This window comes from Saccopteryx leptura, chromosome 8, assembly GCF_036850995.1.
Source record: "Saccopteryx leptura isolate mSacLep1 chromosome 8, mSacLep1_pri_phased_curated, whole genome shotgun sequence".
Lineage (NCBI taxonomy): Eukaryota > Metazoa > Chordata > Mammalia > Chiroptera > Emballonuridae > Saccopteryx > Saccopteryx leptura.
The window spans coordinates 83,568,930-83,590,735 of NC_089510.1; the positions used below are offsets into that span (position 1 = coordinate 83,568,930).

Here is a 21,806-nt window from a genome sequence, read left to right on the forward strand (position 1 = left end):
TTTGGTGTGTGAATTAACCTCTGCAGGCCTCAGCTTCCTCAAGTGTAGGACTTATCAAACCCATTAAATATGAGTGAAAACAGAACATGGCATTAAGAGTTGAATACATATTAACAATGATAGAGATTTTAACCACAGTGAAAGGATAATAACTTGTGTTGGAATTTGTCTATTCCCACATTCTGGGTTGATATGCTCAACCCACCTGGAGTCAAGCGTATGGGAGTTAGACAAATAAAGGCTTTGGGACGAGGAGGACCTGGGTGGGGAGGAGGGAGTGACCGCCCGTTATGCATTAGCAGCAGTCGATGGGTCTGGTCTCCAAGTTCCCTCCAGATTCTGCAGTTCATCCTGTTGCCTCAATGCCTCCCAAGCCCTAGCAAATCACGTGATTCCAGGTCCTAGTCCCTCTCATCCTGTCTTTTGTCATTTCAATTAATTGGCCCAGGCACCAAGAAGATAACCGTAGTATCTGGGTATTCAGAAGAGAACAAAGAATAGGAAGGCTGGGGAAGCCAAAGATAAATGGCTCCACAATTCTGCTTTAGTCAAAGGCATTTTTTAAAGCACTGGAAGGAGTGTTAGTGTCACTTATCTCCAAGTATCATCATGAATAAATACAAAGCTCCTATTGTGAACAGAGCAACATACTTGCAACATTCCCTGCAGAGTACACCAGTTACCCACATGGACTCAGGAAAAAAGTAGGGGAGAGGCTAACTAGATGGATTCCCTCCCTCTCTCTCTGTCTCTCTCTCTCCTCTCAAACACCAAAAAGTAAAAGTAGGTGGCATGAAAGTGTGAATTTTACAAATGTTGATCTATTCAGCAGTTTGCTTTTATTGATTGTATTATACATGCTCTGTTGTAGAGGGACACGGTCTACCTGACAATTCATGAGGCTCCAATGATACCACGCCCAAAGTCTCAACTGCCTTCTTCCTGAACTCAAAACATCAGCTTCATTCTAACACGTGAAACAACTTTTCATCCAGTTTCTCTGGTGTGACTTTTTAAAGATACTGAGTGGATTCTGAGTTTTATTTATTGATACCAACTTATTAAAGTACAGTGAGACAAAAGATTCTATATTCCATACTATTTAAAAATATTCATTCCCTCTTTTGTTTGACCTGAAGTTTCTTTATATGATTTATCAACAAAAAATAGATTTGGTTTTTAAATATTTAGAATACCACTGGTGAATTTCAGGGGCACAATGGTCAGAGAAACACAATTATGGTACTGAAAATCAGTAACAAAATGGTTAAGTCATTTCAAATGAACTACAATTAAAACTCATTAGGCTTGAATCATTGAAAATACATTCAATTCTCAAAAAAAATTATTCCTAAATTTGTATTCATATAGATACAAAAACAAGAAGTAAACTTACAAAACAGCATGCTCTATTATGCAAAGCAAGAGAAAAATCAATTTTTCCCCGTGCAGCTCATTACAGAAAACCAAACGAAGGGGTATTTCCCCTTGTTTGTTAATTACATACTGTTAAGCATGTGTAGGTAATAAAAATAAGCCCTATGGTCAGATTCCAGTCCGATCAATAAGCTAGTATTGAACTCAATTACATGTCAATTTACCATAAGCCCAATCACTGCCAAAAATAGCCTTCACTAACAAGTGCTCTCCAACACAGCAGTGTTTACAGGTTAATCCAGATCTGGACTGATGTTCCTATACAGAACTCCATATGGATAGAGTACCTAAGTCATTTCTTTCCAAAGTGAACTACAGAGAAGAGGCACTGGTATTATACGAACTAGAAAATAACTGAGATGCCCTACCAGCCATCCGCATTTAAAGAACTACACCCAAGGAGTCTCCCTACACCTACAACTTATTTAGATGACAAGATTCTGGACTCTGAGCCGATGCTATATCTGAATAAACTTTGAAAATCTTGGGGGGGGGGGGGCGGTAGTCTACATTTGAGAAGGACATGTATTATATTACTCAGGGAAGAGGGTAGACTGTGGTGGGCAGCTTTCTAAGATGGCTCCCAAAGATTCCTGCCTGTTGATACACCCTGTGGAATCCCGTCTTGAGTCAGCTGGACCTAGTACTCCCTCTTGCCCTCTAGCTGCTGCTGAGATGAAGCCAGCTGCAATAATGCAAGGGTCCTCCCCCTAGAGAGGCTACTTAGCAAGAAACTGAGGCAAGCCTCCTCCCAACAGCCTGCAAAAAACTAAAACCTAGGCCCTGGCCGGTTGGCTCAGTGGTAGAGCGTCGGCCTGGCATGCAGAAGTCCCAGGTTCGATTCCCAGCCAGGGCACACAGGAGAAGTGCCCATCTGCTTCTCCACCCCTCCCCCTCTCCCTCCTCTTTGTCTCTCTCTTCCCCTCCCGCAGCCAGGGCTCCATTGGAGCAAAGGTGGCCCGCCCAGGCTCAGGGGGTGGCTCTGTGGCCTCTGCCTCAGGCACTAGAATGGCTCTGGATGCAACAGAGCAACGCCCCGGATGGGCAGAGCATCGCCCCCTGGTGGGCATGCCGGGTGGATCCCGGTCGGGTGCATGTGGGAGTCTGTCTGGCTGCCTCCCCATTTCCAACTTCAGAAAAATACAAAAAGAAAAAAAAGAAAACTAAAACCTGCCAACAACCACTTGAGCAAGTCTGAAAACAAACAGACCCTCAGACATGCCTTATAATGATGGCAGCTCAAGCCCACACCTGGATTTTAACATTCTGAGGCCCAAATTCCTGACCCAGGGAAACTGTAAGGTAATAAATACTGTTTTAAGCCACCAACTTGGAAATAATCTGTTAATATCTATCTGTTAATAACTAACATAATTAATATAGATTTCACCTCTAACAGCATCATTTGGATAGCATCACAATATATATTTAAAACCTTTGTATAATTTGAAAAAGTATTTGCTGTTCTCAATTGGAATTTTAGGGTCTTTAAAAATCTCTGCATTTTTCAGGTCTCCCAAATTCCATAATATATGAAGCTTCTGCAAGCTTTCTTAAGTTATTAATTCACTTAAAGGTCAATAAAATACTTAATTAAAAGTATTTAACTTATGTATCACAAGCCTATATTAGCATTAAGGAGTCCCTATTTGACAGAAAGAAAAAGCAAGCAAAAAAAAAAAAAAAATCCAAGATAATTTTACTTGTAGAAAACCACAGGTAGTCATGGAGAAACACTTCACTTTCTTAAAATAATAAAGGAAAACTCCTCTGATTAAAAGGCTTCAAAACAAGTCTTACCTTGAATGCACTGAAGAGTTCCATCCTCCGCTCTTATTGTGAAAGTCTCACCTGGATTAACTTGAACGAGAATAACCTGCCAAAATAACACATTAATTCCAATTTAATACTAGAACATATGGGATTTCTCTTCAATAGTTTTATTACCTAAATTTATGTACTGGACAGAAATTATGTGGCACAGAATCTTGTATAAACACAAAACTTAGGACATTTTTTAGACTTGGTTCAAATGTGCAGAGGTAAGTACACGTATTTGAATTTAGCTAAGAGAATTCTTCTTCTTTCACACAATTCCGTTTGTTCTTTCACTAATTTAGAAACAACAGTTAAAAAAGAAAAAGACCAGAAACCATACTTATAAAAGAAAATTACACAGAGAAATGAAGATCTGACCTAACACTGTTGCATATTGTTCCAATGTGTCTATTACTGACAAGGATTATATGATTCTATTGTATAACAGAAAGCAATTTATTTAAAAAGTGTTTAGAAAAAGTATCTGTGTATAGAATTTAGAAATAATAATTAACAGTACAAAATAAAAAATAATATTATAAATAGGCCCAACCAAACACTCAGATGTTTAAATCTATTACCTAAATGTCAAGCGTTTTAGTCATATGAACATAATTATTTAATATTAGAAGACAACTTCCAACATACTGGACTATGCATGGCAATGCAAACTATGTTCTTTCAAGAGCCTCAGAGGATTAATTCTAATTTAATTTAGTTTTTTTAGATAAAAAGAGAAAAAAAAGACCCTGCTGGTGGCTCAGTGGACAGAGCGACGGCCCGGCGTGTGGATGTTCCAGGTTCGATTCCCAGTCAGGGCACACAGGAGAAGCTCCCAACGGCTTCTCCCCCCTTACTCATCCTCTTCTCACCCTCTTCCCTTCCTGTAGCCAGTGGCTCGACTGGTTCAAGTGTGAGCCCAGGGGCTGAGGACAGCTCGGTTAGTCCGAGCGCATCAGCATCAGGAACTGAGGATAGATCGGTACTCAAGCATCGGCCCCAGACAGGGAAGCTGGGTGGATCCCAGTCGGGGTGTATGTGGGAGTCTATCTCTCCTTAAAAAAAAAAAAAAAAAAAAAAAGAGGAAGAGAGAAAAAAAACACAAATGTATATGTAAATACAAATTAAAAGATGTAATCCAAGTTTAAAAACGGCAGTTAAAAATCATCATGGCCTGACCAGGCGGTGGCACAGTGGATAGAGCGTCAAACTGGGAAGTTGAGAACCCCGGTTTGAAAACCCCAGATCACCAGTTTGAACGCGGATTCATCTGGTTTGGGCAAGGGGTCACTCGGTCTGCTGTAGCCCCCCCCCCCCCAGTCAAAGCACATACAAGAAAGCAATCAGTGAACAACTAAGTAGCCGCAACAAAGAACTGACGCTTCTCATCTCTCTCCCTTCCTGCCTGTCTGTCCCTCTCTGTCTCAGTCACACACACAAAAAAGGTATCATGTGTAACATTGACACTAATAAGATAATTACCATATATTTCTAGAAATTAGAAAGATGTCATCTCATATCATAGCTCTTGCAGCAAGCTTTGTTCCTCACTGTCTTGAAACCGTCAACTAACTTCCTGTTCCCTGTGTGCGACACTCTTCCTGTGCACCTTCATCTCTGCCACTACCCACCTTAGTCTTTCCTCAACCAGCTAACACCCACTCATCCTTGTGAGCCTCAGAAGAGGCATTTGACTTAGGAAATGCCAGATCCCCAACAATGTTCTTTAAAAACCCAAAAACATCCCCACTTCTCCCTAGAATTTACAACTGCAATTAATTAATTGTTATTTTCTTTCATTTTTCATTTTAGGCTCTAAAAGCACAAAATCTGGCACAGAATAGCTTAAAACTGTGCCTGATATAGAATATGTACTCAATAACTATTTTCACTGAATGAATGAAAGCTGTAAAACAAGGAAAAAGATCTTAATTATTTTAACTTAGAGATTAAGCTTTCTTTACATGCAATTTAAAGGGTCTTTATTTACTGTATGTAACATAATTTATTTGTTTCTATATTTATTGGATCAAAAGCATTTCATCTTTAAAAACTAAGCCTTTAATATCCATGTATTTTCCTTCTTCTAAAATTTCACCATAGAAGAAACTGCCGGAACTGGAATAAACAGCATCACTCAGCAAAAAGTAGTCCACGTTTCTCATTATCTTGAATTATAACAGTTATTTCAAGGCAATCTATTTTTCCTGTACCATAGCTGTGTCAATAATCTTTTAGTCTTAAGTATTCAAAACTCTCACCAATGTAAACACATTGTGCCACTTTAAGAACTCAAAAGGAAATCCCTTGATGTCTATAGAATAATTAAAACATTTCCATTGTTTTCCTGAAACTGAGCTTTAAGTCATTCCTCAGTGTGTCGATGGTGTTATATTGAGTGGGACATTTGAAACAATAACACAATAAATTAAAAATAAAAAAAATTTGTTAAAAAGAAAGTCATTCTTAACATGAAAACAGTTTTAACTTTATTTTTATATAAACACTGAAAATAACATGACTACAATGGAATGAAATGATACTCCAATAAAGAAAATTATCCATGTTTTTTTGAAAGTCCATAGAGCATTTGAACATCCCAGTAATAGAGCAGAAACCACCTGCTTTGCGTTTATACCTCTAGTGATAGACCTATAATGTATGCCTGTAGAATCAATTAATTGGGGGGGGGAATCACTGGACACTAAGATTATGTTCCAGATATTCTTTGACAATCCCAAATTCATGTACTCTTCTCCCATACTCATTATTGGCAGATGAGTCCTGAATACTGGTTCTAAAAGTACAATTCACTATATTATAGCAAGTCCCAGACAAGAAAAACAATTGCTGAATTGGGGAATGTTCCAGATTCTGTCACATTATCTGCTTATCACACAGCATAAAAGGTGTCTATAAAGGTTCTTTAGCTGTCACGACACCAGGCCACACTCAAAGAATGAATGGCCCAGAGGCATCCAGCCACCAAGATTCATTTATGCCTTCCTCTCTGTTTCTGCTGAGGCCAATTCCAGACCCGCATCCCCCTTCTTCAGGGAGAAAGATGATAGGTAAAGGGCTTCCCAGCATCCTACTAAAATACCTCCCTTCAAATATTTGATTCCTGTAAGTTTCCCTGCTGCTGGGTTGCTATGGCAACCAGATTATAATCTACCAAGTTACCTCAGAAACGAGGCAAATCTTCTGTGTCCCAATATCAATTGTTTTTAGTAAGAGGCAGTCATTATTTGAGCACGCCATATTCACCTTGGCCCTGAGATCATTTTTCCCCCCAGAAGTTAGAAGTGGAGAGGCAGTCAGACAATTCCTGCATGCACCTGACCGAGATCCACCCGGCATGCCCACAAGGGGGCGATGCTCTACCCATCTGGTGCGCTGCTCCCTTGTGGCTGGAGCCATTCTAGCACCTGAGGTGGAGGCCATGGAGCCATCCTCAGCGCCCAGGCCAACTTTGCTCCAATGGAACCTTGGCTGCAGGAGGGGAAGGGAGAGACAGAGAGGAAGGAGAGGGGGAGGGGTGGAGAAGCAGATGGGCATTTCTCCTGTGTGCCCTGGCCGGGAATCGAACCCCAGACTTCCACACACAAGGCCGACGCTCTTCCACTGAGACAACCGGCCAGGGCCGAGGTCTTTTAAATGAAAGCATTTTGCTCTACTGAAAGCAGACTGACCTCCTTGCTGTTTTCACTGTCAATAAAGGAGGGATAAAAATAAAAATTTGACACACACCAGCCAAACGATCTGTCCCTGACAACAGACATGAATGAGAAGGCAGCAGAAGGCCTTGCATCACGAAGCCTTAAGGAGTATGAGTCACATCCTGGCAGGCTCCCTGGCAAGTACCCTTCTGTATCATACAAGTCAGTCAGTCAGTCTCAGTCTTCTTCTCTCTCTCTCTCCCTCTCTCTCTCTCTCTCTCTCTCTCTCTCGCCACTTCTCTTCCTCCCTCCCTCCTCCTTTCCCTAGCGGCAAAGCAGACATAACTGTTACAAGTTCTTTTAAATACAGAATGTGAAACATAACATCACTGTCCAAACCTCATCATTTTTTGTCCACTCACTATGCATTTCCCACTTTTCCAAAGTCAGCATTAAAACAAAATTCATGCTGCATTCTGTGTCTTGTCAGAGGAGAAAAGAAGGACAAAGATTTTAACCACTGATAGATGTTTGCCCCACAGATGTTAAAACAGAACCATGCTAACCAAATTATAAGAACATACTTCAGGCTGCTCTTACTGCATGAGAACTGTCTCAAATCCATGAGGACTGCATGAACCAAGCAGCCCCGAGTAACCAAGGGCAGTTATCAAGGTTTAATGAAAAATTAGTAGTCATTCTTCCAAAATCTAAAGAAAAAATAAAATAAGAGGTAAGATAAATATAATTGAGCAAAAGGCTAAACACAGCATCCTTGGGAAGCTTTACCTAGCAAGAAAACTGAAACAGGAATAACAGAGTTTTCCTTAAAAGCAAATCTAACCTGAGCAGCGGTGGTGCAGTGGATATAAAGTCAACCCTGAACACTGAGGACCCAGTTTAAAGCCGCAAGGTCACCAGCTTGAGCACAGCTCACCGGACTGAGTGTGGGCTTAGCAGCTTGAGCCCAAAGGTCTCTGGCTTAAAGACCAAGGTTGCTGGCTTCAGCCCACTTCCTCTGGTTAAGGTACATATAGAATCAATCAATGGACAACTAAAGTGAAGCAACTATAAGTTGATCCTTCTCACTCTCCTCCCTCTCTCTCTTCCCCTTCCTATCTCTGGCTCTCTCTTAAGCACTCTTTCTTAAAAAAATAATTTGAAGGTAAGTAAGTCTAAATCTAACCATTTCTTACTCAATAGAAGAGAAAAAGGGAAACTACTTGTGCAATTTAAATTGACTTACTATCATAATAGTAACTTGCAGTTTTATTTTAGATTTTATTTATTTATCTTTAGAGAGAGAGAGGGGAGAGAGAAAGGGGGAGGAGCAGGAAGCATCAACTCCCATATGTACCTTGACCAGGCAAACCCAGGGTTTTGAACCAGCAACCTCAGCATTCCAGGTCGACACTCTATCCCTTGTGCCACCACAGGTCAGGCGTGACTTGTACTTTTAGAATCAACATGCAGGGCTCATCTGACAATTATGAGTGTAGAAGAAGAGTATATGAACTGGGGAATGTCAAAGCCTTTGTCAAGTCCTTGAGTTTCCTTGGAATCCTCAGAAGCAACAATGAACTAACAACTCAATTGTCAGTCACTAGATGACACTTCTCATGGCCCCAAAATAGACATAAGATAAATAAAAGAAAACTGAATCTTAAGTTTCTATGTTGCCCCCTAAAGTCACCTGTCATTAACAAAAACAAAACAAAATAAAAACAAAACCAACAAAAAAATAGTAATGGATTAGAAGTTAACCAAAGGTAAAAAAAAAAATCAGATGAACCAAGGGAGACCTTTTTTTACATCACTGTCTGCTGAAAATATATACATTCAACAGTTCAATAATTGAATTTAATGAAATAAGTGATCTCAAAAGAATTACTTCATCTCAGTCTTAACACAGCAAATATTAACGGGTTAGAAATATTAACAGGTCATGCATTCCTCTAGGCACAGAACACAAAGTTCTGCCCACCCCAAGCTGATAACTGAAACTTGCATGGGATGCAAGTGGGGAGATCGTTTAGACAAAAATTAAACATTTACAGAAAGTGGTAAGGGCTATAAAAAATACAATAGCAACTTGTAAAAACTGAACATTTCTATTCCCTCTAATTGTATACTGCCTACAATAAAGAGATTCTATTACAAAAAGAGCTGCTGTTTGCTAAGAATAAAAATATAGCATTAACTTAAATGGAAAAAATGCAAAATGTAATATAGATGACCAAAACTAGGTTAAAAGCCTCTTTTAAGAGAACCACAAATGCCAGAGTCTAAAGTTTCAACTACAGGACTTTCAAGATAAAAACCAAGAATATAAAAGACCAAAATTCCAAGTAAGCTTAAGTGTAGTTTTTCTCTGGCTAAGAGTAACAGCTATAAAATATCCTTGGCCATTTGAAACACCATTACATATAAATCTTTTTTTTTCTCACATTTTATTAAACACTTTTCAGAGTTGTTGAGTACCAAAAATATAACACTTCTTCCTTTAGTTAAAAATTTTATTCACTGAGTACAAAATTTGGTTCTTGTTATCACCATTTCAGGGTGAATCCTTGTCAAAAATGTCCATCAAGTGAGGTATAAGCCCTTTCTAACCCTCGATTCCATCCATACACACCATGTTCCCAAGCTGGGCTCTGGCCACACTGAGGAAGATCAGCAGCTCAGGCCACTTTTTACCTACTCCACCCTCCCCTGAATGTGCTTTGCACCCTGGATCTAGGATGTCTCCCTCCATTTAGATATAGCTACCTGAAGTCTGGTTTTGATTGGCCGAGACATAGCAACATAATCCACACTGACGTGTTAATTAATGTCACACAACATGCAAAGTTGTGCATTGAACCTAAACAGACAATTCTACAGTAAGAATCTGAAGGCCAGTGAAGAAACATATTTAACTGTCTATATTCCAGTATTCTACTATTTTTAAGACCCATTTCAATATTGGGCACCTTATTCATTTAACATTGTTCTACCCCCTAAGACATAATCAAGAAATAATGTGTCCATGAAGAATGTTGTCATCCTCATTAACAGAAAATCAGTTCCCATTTCTTTGTTGTTAAATATTCTAGAACTACTGTAATTACTGTGCTTTACTGGTTACTCAAAATTAACATGACTATTGCCTACTATTTTGTGCCCAATAACATAAAATCAAAAATGAACACGAATATACAGTGTGTCCATAAAGTCATGGCGCACTTTTGACCGGTCACAGGAAAGCAACAAAAGACGAAAGAAATGTGAAATCTGCACCAAATAAAAGGAAAACTCTCCCAGTTTCATACCTATTCAGTGCAGTTCGATGTGGGCTCACGCACAGATTTTTTAGGGCTCCTTAGGTAGCTATCCTGTATAGCCTCTACAGACTCATCACTGACTGATAGCCTACCAGAACGGGGTTTCTCCACCAAACTGCCAGTTTCCTTCAACTGCTTATCCCACTGAGTAATGTTATTCCTATGTGGTGGTGCTTCGTTATAAACGCACCGACATTCACGTTGCACTTTGGTCACGGATTCAAATTTAGCGAGCCACAGAACACACTGAACTTTCCTCTGTACTGTCCACATCTCGACTGGCATGGCCGTGGCCTGCTCCTCTTTGTACACAGTGTTACATCATCATCTGCGCATGCGCACATGCTGCCACATCATCCTACAGAAACTGGGAGGGTGTTCCTTTTATTTGATGTAGATTTCACATTTCTATTGTCTTTTGTTGCTTTCCTGTGACCAGTCAAAAGTGCACTATGACTTTATGGACACACTGTATATGTAATATTCTAGGGCAGGGGTTCTCAACCTGTGGGTCGCGACCCTGGCGGGGGTCGAACTACCAAAACACAGGGGTCGCCTAAAGCCCATCGGAAAATGCATATTTCCAATGGCTTTAGCCGCTGAGAAGCCGCACTACAGTCTGCAGCAGCGCTATTCAGTTTGAACGCACCGTTATGGATGTGCATTCCAAACTGAATGCCTGCGGTCATGCGCAGACGTGATTGCATCATCCATCCGGGGCCTAAGGGGCGGGGGAAAGGGGGGGGACGCTCCACAGTCCATAGCAGAGCATCACGTGTGTCTGGCGCTTGCTGACGTCATCAGTGGGCGGGTGCAGCAAGCGCCCGAGGACAGAAGCCTAGGAGGCGGAGAGGCAAGAGACAGCCTGCTGGTGTAAAAAAGGTTAATGTAAAAACAGTACACACACCATACACACAATACTGTGTAAGTGTAAGGTGCTTTGTGTGTAATCATTACACCGTACACAAAGCAGCTTACACTTACACAAAGCACCATCCATTTACACAGTGTGAACTACATCAGTCTTATACTATAAGAGACCACTATAAGATGTAGTTCACACTGTTCCCCAATGTATAATTATCTCCCATATCTCCCACTATTTTCCCATATTCTGAATGAGGAAACTGCTGAAATCAGCGGTTTCCGGCATTGAATCCTCCTTCTATTGATTTCATTGGCAGTGCAGTGGATTTTGTGGAAGAGAGCTCCCGAGAATCTCAGGTTACCACACAATCCACTGCAGCCTCCTTTTGATTTCAATAAGAGGCAGAGAAATGGCAGTTTCCGACACATTTCTTCCTCTCCTATTCAATAGACTTCTACAGGAGGCAGATCTTTTACACTGCAGAATCCGCACAGCAGATTCCTCAGTGTGAGGCCTCTTTCAGTCTATTGGGGGTGGCGGATTTCACCTTTGGGATTTTTCTGCTCTAGGAAAAGTTCTAGTGTGGAAAAATTAAGCAACATGCTCTATATTTGAGCGGAATCTGCTGCGGCCTCCCATTGACTTGAATAGGAGAGGAAGAAATGTGTCGGAAACTGTCATTTCTGCCATACAGGGGATCTCTCTTCTGCAGAATCCACGGGTCTCCCATTAAAGTAAATGAGATGTGGATTCCACCGCAGAAACCGCTGCTTTATAGTGTGAAAGAGCCCTGAAAGATACCATGCTGTGCAGAAACTGCAGTGTATCCTATGACGTCGTTCACACTGTTCTATATAGAAAACTTGCCACTAATCTGGAAAAAACAGATCCATTAGTTAAGCAGCTATTTACGGAATGGTAGCCGCAATACACTAGGTAAGGAGGTCCATTAGTAATAAATATTTCTCAATATATAATTAAATATTGTTTTTGTGATTAATCACTATGTTTAAATTATGTTTGATTTGTAGCAATGAGAATACATAATGCATATCAGGTATTTACATTCTGAATCATAACTGCAGCAAAATTACAGTTATGAAGTAGCCACCAAATTTATTTTTTGGTTTGGGGTCACCGCAACATGAGGAACTGTATTGCGGGGTCACGGCATTAGAAAGGTTGAAAACCACTGTTCTAGGGTTTTAGAAGAATTTTACAGAAGAGAAAGATTCCTTCTCATGCTACTGCAGGGTGTATTATCCCTTATGTAGGCCTTGCCTTTGCATTGATTATTAAGCTTATTTAAATCAATACTTAATGCAATTGTTGAACCCTTGCTTATTCAACAAAGATTTGCTGAGCAGTCACTGTGTACCAAGCACTTTATTAAGCACTGACAATACCAAGATGAAAAAGATAAAATCCTACCTCATGGGTGTGGTGGTGCAAGAGTACAAAATATAATTAACTGAAATAAAAATATAATTATTTGCCATTCAGTGATAATGGAAACTGAAGAAGCCATGGCCATGAAGAAATCGGGAAAAGTTACAGTTGAGAGTAAAATTTAAAGAAGGAGTGGGAGAATACAATTGAATAAGAAAAAGAACAATTACACAATTAAATACATGGAAGCCTGAATGGTATAATGTGTTTAGAATTCAGATGTGCTAGAATTTCAATTTCATCTAATTATCAATTCATTCTTGAATTAATCGTTTAAAAGTCAACTAAGATACCCAAGACACACAGTGAGAAGAGTAAATCAAGAAGCTCACATCCCAATAAAATTAATTCAAAAAAATAAAATAAAAAAGAAAGATTACACTTGACTCCCAGCTCTGATCTGGTATTTTCTCACTGGAGAAAAGATACTATCTCTCTGGCCGGATAGCTCTGTCAGAGCATCGTCCCAAAGTGCAGAGGTTGCTCACTCCCTTCCTCTCTCTAAATTCAGTAAGATAAAATTTTAAAAAAGAGATAATATCTATCTCATATGCATGCTTAAGAAACAGAGAAAACCCAGTACATTCCTGGTACAAGACCTTATACATAATATGTGTTCAATGAATTACTTTTATTAATATTTTTTTTCTCTAAATTTCTACCAGTGGCAAATGTCTCAGTTAATAAAAATGTGGCCTCTAATAAGAAAGTATGTATAAATAAAAAATTTTACTGAATCTTTCATGTTTCATGTTCTCAATAAGATCTAAAACCAGCCAATTCTCACTTCTGACCAGATTTTTTGTTTGGAAAACATTCTGGCTTTCCTTAAAAGTCTACCTCCCCACCGCTCAGCTTCCATGGATCCTGGCAACAGTGGCACTGGAATCCATTCACAAAAGTTCTGAAATCTAAGCCTTTTACACATGTACAAAATGGTTTGAATTACTTGGAAATGCTTCTAATTAAGATGATCATAATGAAAGTCAGCAATAAAAACTAATCAAATAACACCACAGTGTGTGGAAATTCCCTATTAAGTGCTCAGAACTCCAGGAGAGGACCCTTCTCTGACCCACAAGCCGCCTTCTCAAAGCACACAGGAAGAATTAAACTTGGCCAGAGTCTCTAAGGGGCATCAGGCATTTGCCTTTTCAAACACTTAAGAAACTAGTTTGAGAGGTTATGTACCATTCAATCCAGGAAAACAGAATTATACAGCTGTATACTTAAGACCATTAAAAAGTTTAAAGACAATGTCCAGATTTGGGGTTTCAAGGCAAAGAGATTAAAAACACTCTTCAAAAATGTAATGCTTTAAAATTTTCCTTTCCAGATTTTAGTCTTAGAGCTTTGTAAGCAACTGTTGGAAAGCTCGGTGCGTTTATAGTCTGTCTTGGAAGAATGACATCCCTGAGTGCATACACATGCCGATTTGTACAAATGAAGAGATTATTCCAATTCTTCCCTCATTCTGCACCAAGTCCAAATTCACGACTGACGCTAGTCTCTGCAGACAACGAGGAAAAATGTGACAAAGATTTTCCAGCCAGCCCCTCCCTGCCTCGCATGCCCTCAGCACATACAGGCACACAGCCGATTCTAAGCACGTCTCTAATTCAGGGCCCGTTTATGCACCATGACATCAGCGCAGTATAATGAGCCAAGTTTAAACTCCATCTGGGACAAATAACGTCCAGGCACACTGTGACTTCTTTTGTTTATATACACTGACTAAGTATGTCCTGGTGGTAAATGAACTAACTCCTAAGATTGATTTCTTGAGGCCTCCAAAACAATATTCTGCACCACTAAAGCAACTCCCTGCCTCCAGTCCTCTTTCCAAAGCTATGTGTAAGTGATTTTTAACAGAACATTTAATTCTGAAACATGTAATTAACATCTTTCAGGAGAGTCAAAGTCCAAGCTGACCTCCACAGGTCTAAGGGGGCTGGGGCTGGGAAGGTGGGGCTAGGGAGGAAGAACCGGACAGGCCAGCAAAAAGGTGCATGCAGTATCGCAGCTCCTAGTCCAAATCCTGGGTGACACAATTCTGTATCCCTGAGAACAGAATACCCAGAGGTGAGACATTTGAGAAATGCTCATACAGCAAAGTGGCCATTTTCTTTCTTCCTTGAAGGATCAACTTAGATATTTTTTATTATTCTGGCATTATTTAAAAGAAATTATAAATTCAGAATGAAAAACAAACCATTTAATAGGTTCAAGTCTTACAACAAGTTTCTAGATTTCTTAAACACAAAAACTGTGCCTCGGGGTGATGTAATTTTTGAATGAAAATGAAAGGTGGGGTCTGGAAGGAAGAGAAGGCAGAAAAAAAGGTGAGTTTCCCAAGGAGGAGGACTGCCTGCTACCCTCGTCTGGTCACCACGACCCCAGCAGCTGCTGACCCCAAAGGGAACTGCTTCCCTGCTGCTAATCTCAGGGCAAGAACCATTCCCCAAGGGAAGAAAGCCAGCCGCTCCGTGACCTGGCCTCAGATGACTCCCCTCCTCCTCCTCCAAACTCAGCCAGTGCCTCAGGCCTCAGCCGGCCCAGGACGGCTCAGTCTGCACTTCTCTGAAGCTCCCGAGTCAGACTCCCAGCCCACTCCCAGAGTCAGTGCAAAGGTCCCTTAACAAACAGGAGTACTACTCTTCTCTGTGAACTGTACCATTTACTACTGTGAGAACCCGGGCCCCGTCTCTCCAGACTGTTTACCTAAACAGGACAACAGAGACACAGGCTAACCCAAGCACCTCCGCCCTCCCGGAAGATAGGACAAAAGTGGATACAAATCCCAGGGCTGTCATTTGCCAGCTGCAGGTACTTGACCTTGCTGGCTGCTGGCTCCACCTGTACAAATTATCACCACCTTGTCACGTTGTGATCACTGGATGAAATTATGTATGTAAGTGCTTTGCACCATTCCTAGTACCTCATTTGCCCTCAAATTGTTACTCTTAATTCCCTCCACCATAAAGAAAACAAAGAAATCAAAATATCAAATAAAAACCATTCTTTCCAACAATTGAACGTATTACCCACAAATAACCACTCTATTAAATGTTGAGACTAAAAGCCTGCTGGTAATCAGCAAGTTTACAAAGTAACACTTATGTTTGAGGTAAATGCCAAAAATTTATTTGAATATTTGGAATTCTTTCAATGTCAAAAATCTAAATTTTAATACATCTTTTACACTGTCAAGGCACTGACATCTCTGCAAGGGTCGGTATTACAGAACCTGTCTCCCACACTTCCTGCTAGGTTTCAGGATAATGATTTGAGAACGGATTGCTGCCTCCCTCCAAAGAAGAGCACACAGCTGGGGTGAGGCTGGTCTTCAGGGTGCGCAATGGAGGCTCTTCCAAGTCCCCAGGCAGCTGCCAAGCAGCGCCGCCACATGGACACGCAGACAGGAAAGAGGAAAGCTCTCAGTGCCTGACCATGAGTACACCACTTTGGAAGAGAAAAGGGAAGACTCTCAGAAGGCAACTGATGGGAACACCCATCTATGAAAGGATAATATCCTCTGTCGCCCAACTCTACCCTCAATTGATTCCCTAAATCTTTCACAAAAAATATTACTCACAGATACAGTACATGCAAGTCTAAGGTCTGATTTCCCATTTCATCTGTTAGAAGAAAAAAATGGCCTGACCAGGCGGTGGTGCAGTGGATAGAGCGTCGGACTGGGATGCCGAGGACCCAGGTTCGAGACCCCGAGGTCGCCAGCTTGAGCGCGGACTCATCTGGTTTGAGCAAAAACTCACCAGCTTGGACCCAAGGTCGCTGGCTCAAGCAAGGGGTTATTCTGTCTGCTGAAGGCCCACAGTCAAGGCACAGATGAGAAAGCAATCAATGAACAACTAAGGTGTCGCAATGCGCAACAAAAAACTAATGATTGATGCTTCTCATCTCTCCGTTCCTGTCTGTCTATCCCTGTCTATCCCTCTCTCTGTCTCTGTAAAAAAAAAAAGAAAAGAAAAGAAAGAAAAAAATGGTTACCATCCCTTTCTAATTCATATTATATTCATATTTTATGTACTTTTATTTTCCGTCATAACTAAAATCACCAAGTAAGTTATAAAGAAACAGACATTCTATATAGATACTTTTTAATGGCCTTTTTGCCACAGTGATGAGAATTAAAATAGGTCTTAAGCAGACCTATTTTCTCTCAGCACAAAACTAAAATTAAACTGGTCAAATCAGAAAAAAATGCGTAACTCCGGTCAAGTTAGCTACCAAACAACATCACTAACAGAGCATGCTCTAGAGCAAGGGTCCCTAAACTTTTTACACAGGGGGCCAGTTCTCTGTCCCTCAGACCGTTGGAGGGCCGGACTATAAAAAAAACTATTAACAAATCCCTATGCACACTGCACATATCTTATTTTAAAGTAAAAAAACAAAATGGGAACAAATACAATATTTAAAATAAAGAACAAGTAAATTTAAATCAACAAACTGACCAGTATTTCAATGGGAACTATGGGCCTGCTTTTGGCTAATGAGATGGTCAATGTTCGGTTCCATATTGTCACTGCTAGCCGTAACAAGTGATATGACGTGCTTCCAGAGCCATGCCACATGCGTCCAACGTCACCGGAAGTAGTACTGTACGTGAGTGACGCCACGCTTTGCGGTGCCACCACATACAGGACTCCAGGAACACGGGATGCAGATGTATGCTGTGCTCCTCTCACTGACCACCAATGAAAGAGGTGCCCCTTCCGGAAGTGCGGCGGGGCCAGATAAATGGCTTCAGGGGGATGCATGCGGCCCGTGGGCCGTAGTTTGGGGACCCCTGCTCCAGTGTGTCATGGCTTCTCCCATAAACTAGAATAACAACTCTGCGTTCCACTCTGAAGACCAAAGAAACTTCTTCTGAGAAAGTAACATGCTTCACTGATGACTTCTGGAACATTTTGAACAAATCTCCTAAAAATTAAAATCCATGCAACATAACTGGATAACAGCACAATCCATTTCATTTCATTCCAAATCTAAACTCTGATCACTAAAATTGAGTGCCATTTTTGAAAATCACAGGACTGAAACCCTAAAAGACAGCTTGTCTTGTATAAATATACTTCCTAGTCAACCTGCCCACACGCGAGATCTCCAGCTCTCTGCTATCCCCACTTCACTGCTCAATTATCTGCAAAGCAGAAACCCTTTGCAAAGTAATGTTCTAAATGTAGACCACCTATTTTATCCAAATGCACATCTACTATACTCAAGGGGCAAAGAATGGGCAATAAAGAGTGGGTCCGGGGGAGGCAGGGTCAAATTAATTATTCCAGTTAGTGACTGTGCTCAACACACCTGCTGCCCATAAAACACACCCCTCTGAGCAGCGATCTGCTCTGGTGATGGTCGCTGCTAAGGAGCCAGGCCCAGGGCTGAGCAGCAGCTCCAAGGCAGGCAGGCACACTCAAGGGCCACCCGAATTCTACTTCCTCTGAGGCCCACCACAGTGCAGCTTCCATGTACTTTAACAGTAGAGCTGGCCAAAAAATTACTAAGAGGTACCTAATTCTGGCCAGTCCCCATTTTCGTGAGGAAACTAATCTAAGCCACGCTAAACCCAAAATCACCCAGGTACAATAACGTGGTGCTTCAACAATCGGCTCCTTAGCAGGCTGTTTAATTTTTGCAACTGCATCTGGAATTTAAGAGATTAATTTATTACTAATTTTATGCAGTTTGTTCACTATTGCCAGATTTGGAGTATAGCATATATCATTTATATATAGTCATAGTTTTAAGTCAATCACGTCGACAAAAAAGAGCAGTTTGCCTACATGAAAACAATTATGTGCAAGCATATGTCTTAACACACTGTGTGTGAAGAAGTGCCCCGACTTTTCTCCCTCGTGTGTGTATATGTGTGTTTTTTACTGCCTGTGAGATATTAATACTTCAATGGATGTCACATTTCACATCATATTCACCATGACAAATACACATTTTCCAAAAAAAAATAATAGAAATTAGAGGTTGGGACTCAACCAAATCTAATTTTATTCAAAAAGAAAGTTAATATAGAATGATTTAAACAAAAATGCCTCATCTAGGTAATACTAGGAAAAGATTACTTTAAATAAATCTATTTCAGTAAGTACTTTGAAGACTTGATTCTTGGAAACTGCAAAAAAGATTATAAACACAAGTATTTGCATCTCTGCCCTTGGAACGCTGATACCTTGCATCTGAGTTTAATGTCCCCTAACTAGTCTGTAAACTGTAAAACCAAGGCGCTTGGCTGATTTTTCTGTCCTTCCTAAGTTTTGGTGAGTTGTTCAATGTGGCACTGTTTAGGGGCTCAAATACTGTTCACTGAAAAGCAGTGGCCAAACAAAACAATGCATGGGTCCTAACTTGTAAGACATAACTGACACCCATCTACAAAACCATGTGGACCGAAGCCCACACTAGTTCATTTTACAAGTCATAAAGAAAGTAAATAACGAAGAGACTTAAAATTACTTCATCAGTGTGATACACAATGAGTGTGCCAGAAAAGAATCTTAAAATAGTTCTGTTTTATGTAAAACATGATACATGAGCACAAGATACAATTTCAAAGGTAAAAAAGTTAACCATTTCCAGGTTCCAAATTCAGATGACCACGGAGGCCAGGCAGGCTGGGAAGCTGAGTGAAGAGCACAGTGGGACTGAGGCTGACGTGCCCCAGGGACAGTGAGCAGCTGCTGCCTCTTGCCAGTCAAATGTTCCCAAGCGCAAAGACTGGCCCAGTGTAATCAGATCTTCTGGGTTTTCCAGACAAACAGAAAGGTCCAGAACTGTATGTAAATTTTTAAATATTGGCACCTAATTTTTGTTGTTGTTAACTATAAAGGTTTTTTTTTAATGCCTGTAGGAAGAATGCAACGTGGAGACAGTTTTCTAGCCCTGGTCCAGATGAATTAAATCTGTTCATTTTGTTCATCCTTCACCTACTCTGAAGGATCTACTGAATGCTACCTCAGATGCCAGGCAAAGTGGGAACAAGAGACACAGTCTATTCTCCCAGTTTGCAGCGTAGCCAAACAGTGCACCAAGTCAAAAACAATCAGAATGTTAAAATCACTGGAGAGTTTAAAACTGCCATTATTTGCAGTGCAACCTTGCCATGCCAGTATTTTCCTTAATCCTCTCCTTTTTGAAGGCAGCTCAATTTCTACCATTTGAAAGATACTTACTGCATCTTGCATCATATTGTTATTGCCTTTGGCTAATTAAATTCTGAAGTATCTCTCAACCCAGACAGCTCAGAGCTATCCTAATTATATGTCATATGTTGTAATTATTGTGAGTGCCACGTATAACAGCACCCCCTGATAATATGCCATCAACACTTTCCTTTATGAAACTCAAATTATGCAGAGGCTATGACTTTTTGGAAGGCTTTGTAGTGAGCAAATTTGGCAAACCTAAGGCAGACAGGATTGTAAAATGTGACTGCGGACCAGGATAAACTGACAACATGTTACAGGGGAAAGGAGGCCCTTCGAAGCAGCTGCCTGTGCTCCTGGGGAGCGCCAGGGTGAGGGGTGCTCATGATCTGCACTTCTGGGGTCTCAGTAATCCTGAAAAGTAGACATCAGGGGGACAAGGATGGACCCCAGACTGGATGCGTCAGAGGACAGACAGACAGACTAACAAGAGTACTAAATAGGAAAAGGCTCCAGAAAAGAGGTCATAGAATGTGCAGATACAGTTTGCCTGGGGTACCACTAATATTAGCTCTTCTCTGAAACATGCTGTTCCTCCAGAGTGTTCTCAAATCATAAAACAGGAACTGAGTACACTACATGCAAAGCTTGAATAAAAAATCCTAGACTTCACTTCAAGTGAGGCCTCTGTCTAGGCTCTGCACCCCCCCCCCCCCCCAGACACTCTTCCTAGCCTGGTCTGCTCTCCTGCGTTCCTTTCCTACTCCCTGCCCCACCCTCTTCTGTGTTCCCAGACACCATTATATCCCCAGTGCAAGCACAAGAGATGTGTAAATGCAGCCCCTTGGCTAGGGGAGGGGGAGAGTGGAGAGTTAAACTACATTTTGCTCCCCAACAATATAGTTTGTTCCTTATGGCAAGAACAGTGTCTTATTCATCTTTGTGTCACCAGCACCTAAGACAATGCTGACACAGAAGACACTTGATAAATACTTATTAAAATGAACAAATCTGGCCCTGGCCGGTTGGCTCAGTGGTAGAGCGTCGGCCTAACGTGCGGAGGACCCGGGTTCGATTCCCGGCCAGGGCACACTGGAGTAAGCGCCCATTTGCTTCTCCACCCCTCCGCTGCGCTTTCCTCTCTGTCTCTCTCTTCCCCTCCCGCAGCCAAGGCTCCATTGGAGCAAAGATGGCCCGGGCGCTGGGGATGGCTCCTTGGCCTCTGCCTCAGGCGCTAGAGTGGCTCTGGTCGCAATATGGCGACGCCCAGGATGGGCAGAGCATCGCCCCCTGGTGGGCAGAGCATCGCCCCTGGTGGGCGTGCCGGGTGGATCCCGGTCGGGCGCATGCGGGAGTCTGTCTGTCTCTCCCCGTTTCCAGCTAAAGAAAAATGAAAAAATAAAATAAAAAATAAAAAATAAATAAATAAATAAAATGAACAAATCTATCATTCAGTCACTCCTTAATTCAGTCATAAAGCCTACCCTCTCACTCCTCCTTTCTACCCCAAATCTCAAAGAAAAGAGACTGACAATATCCTGACACCAGAGGTCTTTATAAGTCTCAGTGGCAGAGAATGTGAAAGGCAGTTTGCAATAATAAACATTTGCGTAAGTTATACATTTCTCATACGTCTTGATGCTGAAGAATCTGACCCAAGACTAAGCTTCCCCGTGCTTGGTTTTCCAGACCCAACACTTGACCAGCCTAACTCCTCCCGCTTTTAAGCCAGACCCCAGCTTCTGAATAGGGTTCTACCACTAGGAGCTGTTACATGTTAATCAGCAATATTAGCTGCAGACTTTATTTTAACTGCCAATCCCATTCTCATTTGAATACCCTTCTCTTTCCTGGGCAAACTTCCCAAGAACTTTTTATTCATTTTTCTATACCATACTGAGAATTAAAACTTTTTCTGGGTCCTCCTGACACAGTGGCTATCAGTCTATTTAAAGAGTAAACCGGTGTGGTGAGAGGACTTGAACTACTGAATGCAAGAAGGAAGCTGTCAAGGGAAAAGCTATTAAGAAGACATCAACCAGAACAGAAAAGGTCACTGGATTAG

At 41.2% G+C, this 21,806-nt stretch overlaps 1 protein-coding gene and 1 non-coding gene across 6 annotated transcripts in view; one reads left to right on the forward strand and one right to left on the reverse strand.

Annotated features, from left to right (window-relative positions):
• Window positions 1–21,806, reverse strand: part of FNDC3B (fibronectin type III domain containing 3B) — a 400,148-nt gene that overhangs the window by 289,111 nt on the left and 89,231 nt on the right. For all 5 annotated transcript variants that reach the window (XM_066348038.1, XM_066348040.1, XM_066348039.1 and 2 more), the window contains exon 3: window positions 3,238–3,313. In XM_066348038.1, coding sequence (XP_066204135.1) covers window positions 3,238–3,313 — 76 coding nt within the window. The remainder of the gene's footprint in view (window positions 1–3,237; window positions 3,314–21,806) is intronic.
• Window positions 20,756–20,831, forward strand: TRNAV-AAC (transfer RNA valine (anticodon AAC)). Its single transcript has one exon. It is a non-coding gene; the product is annotated as a tRNA-Val (tRNA).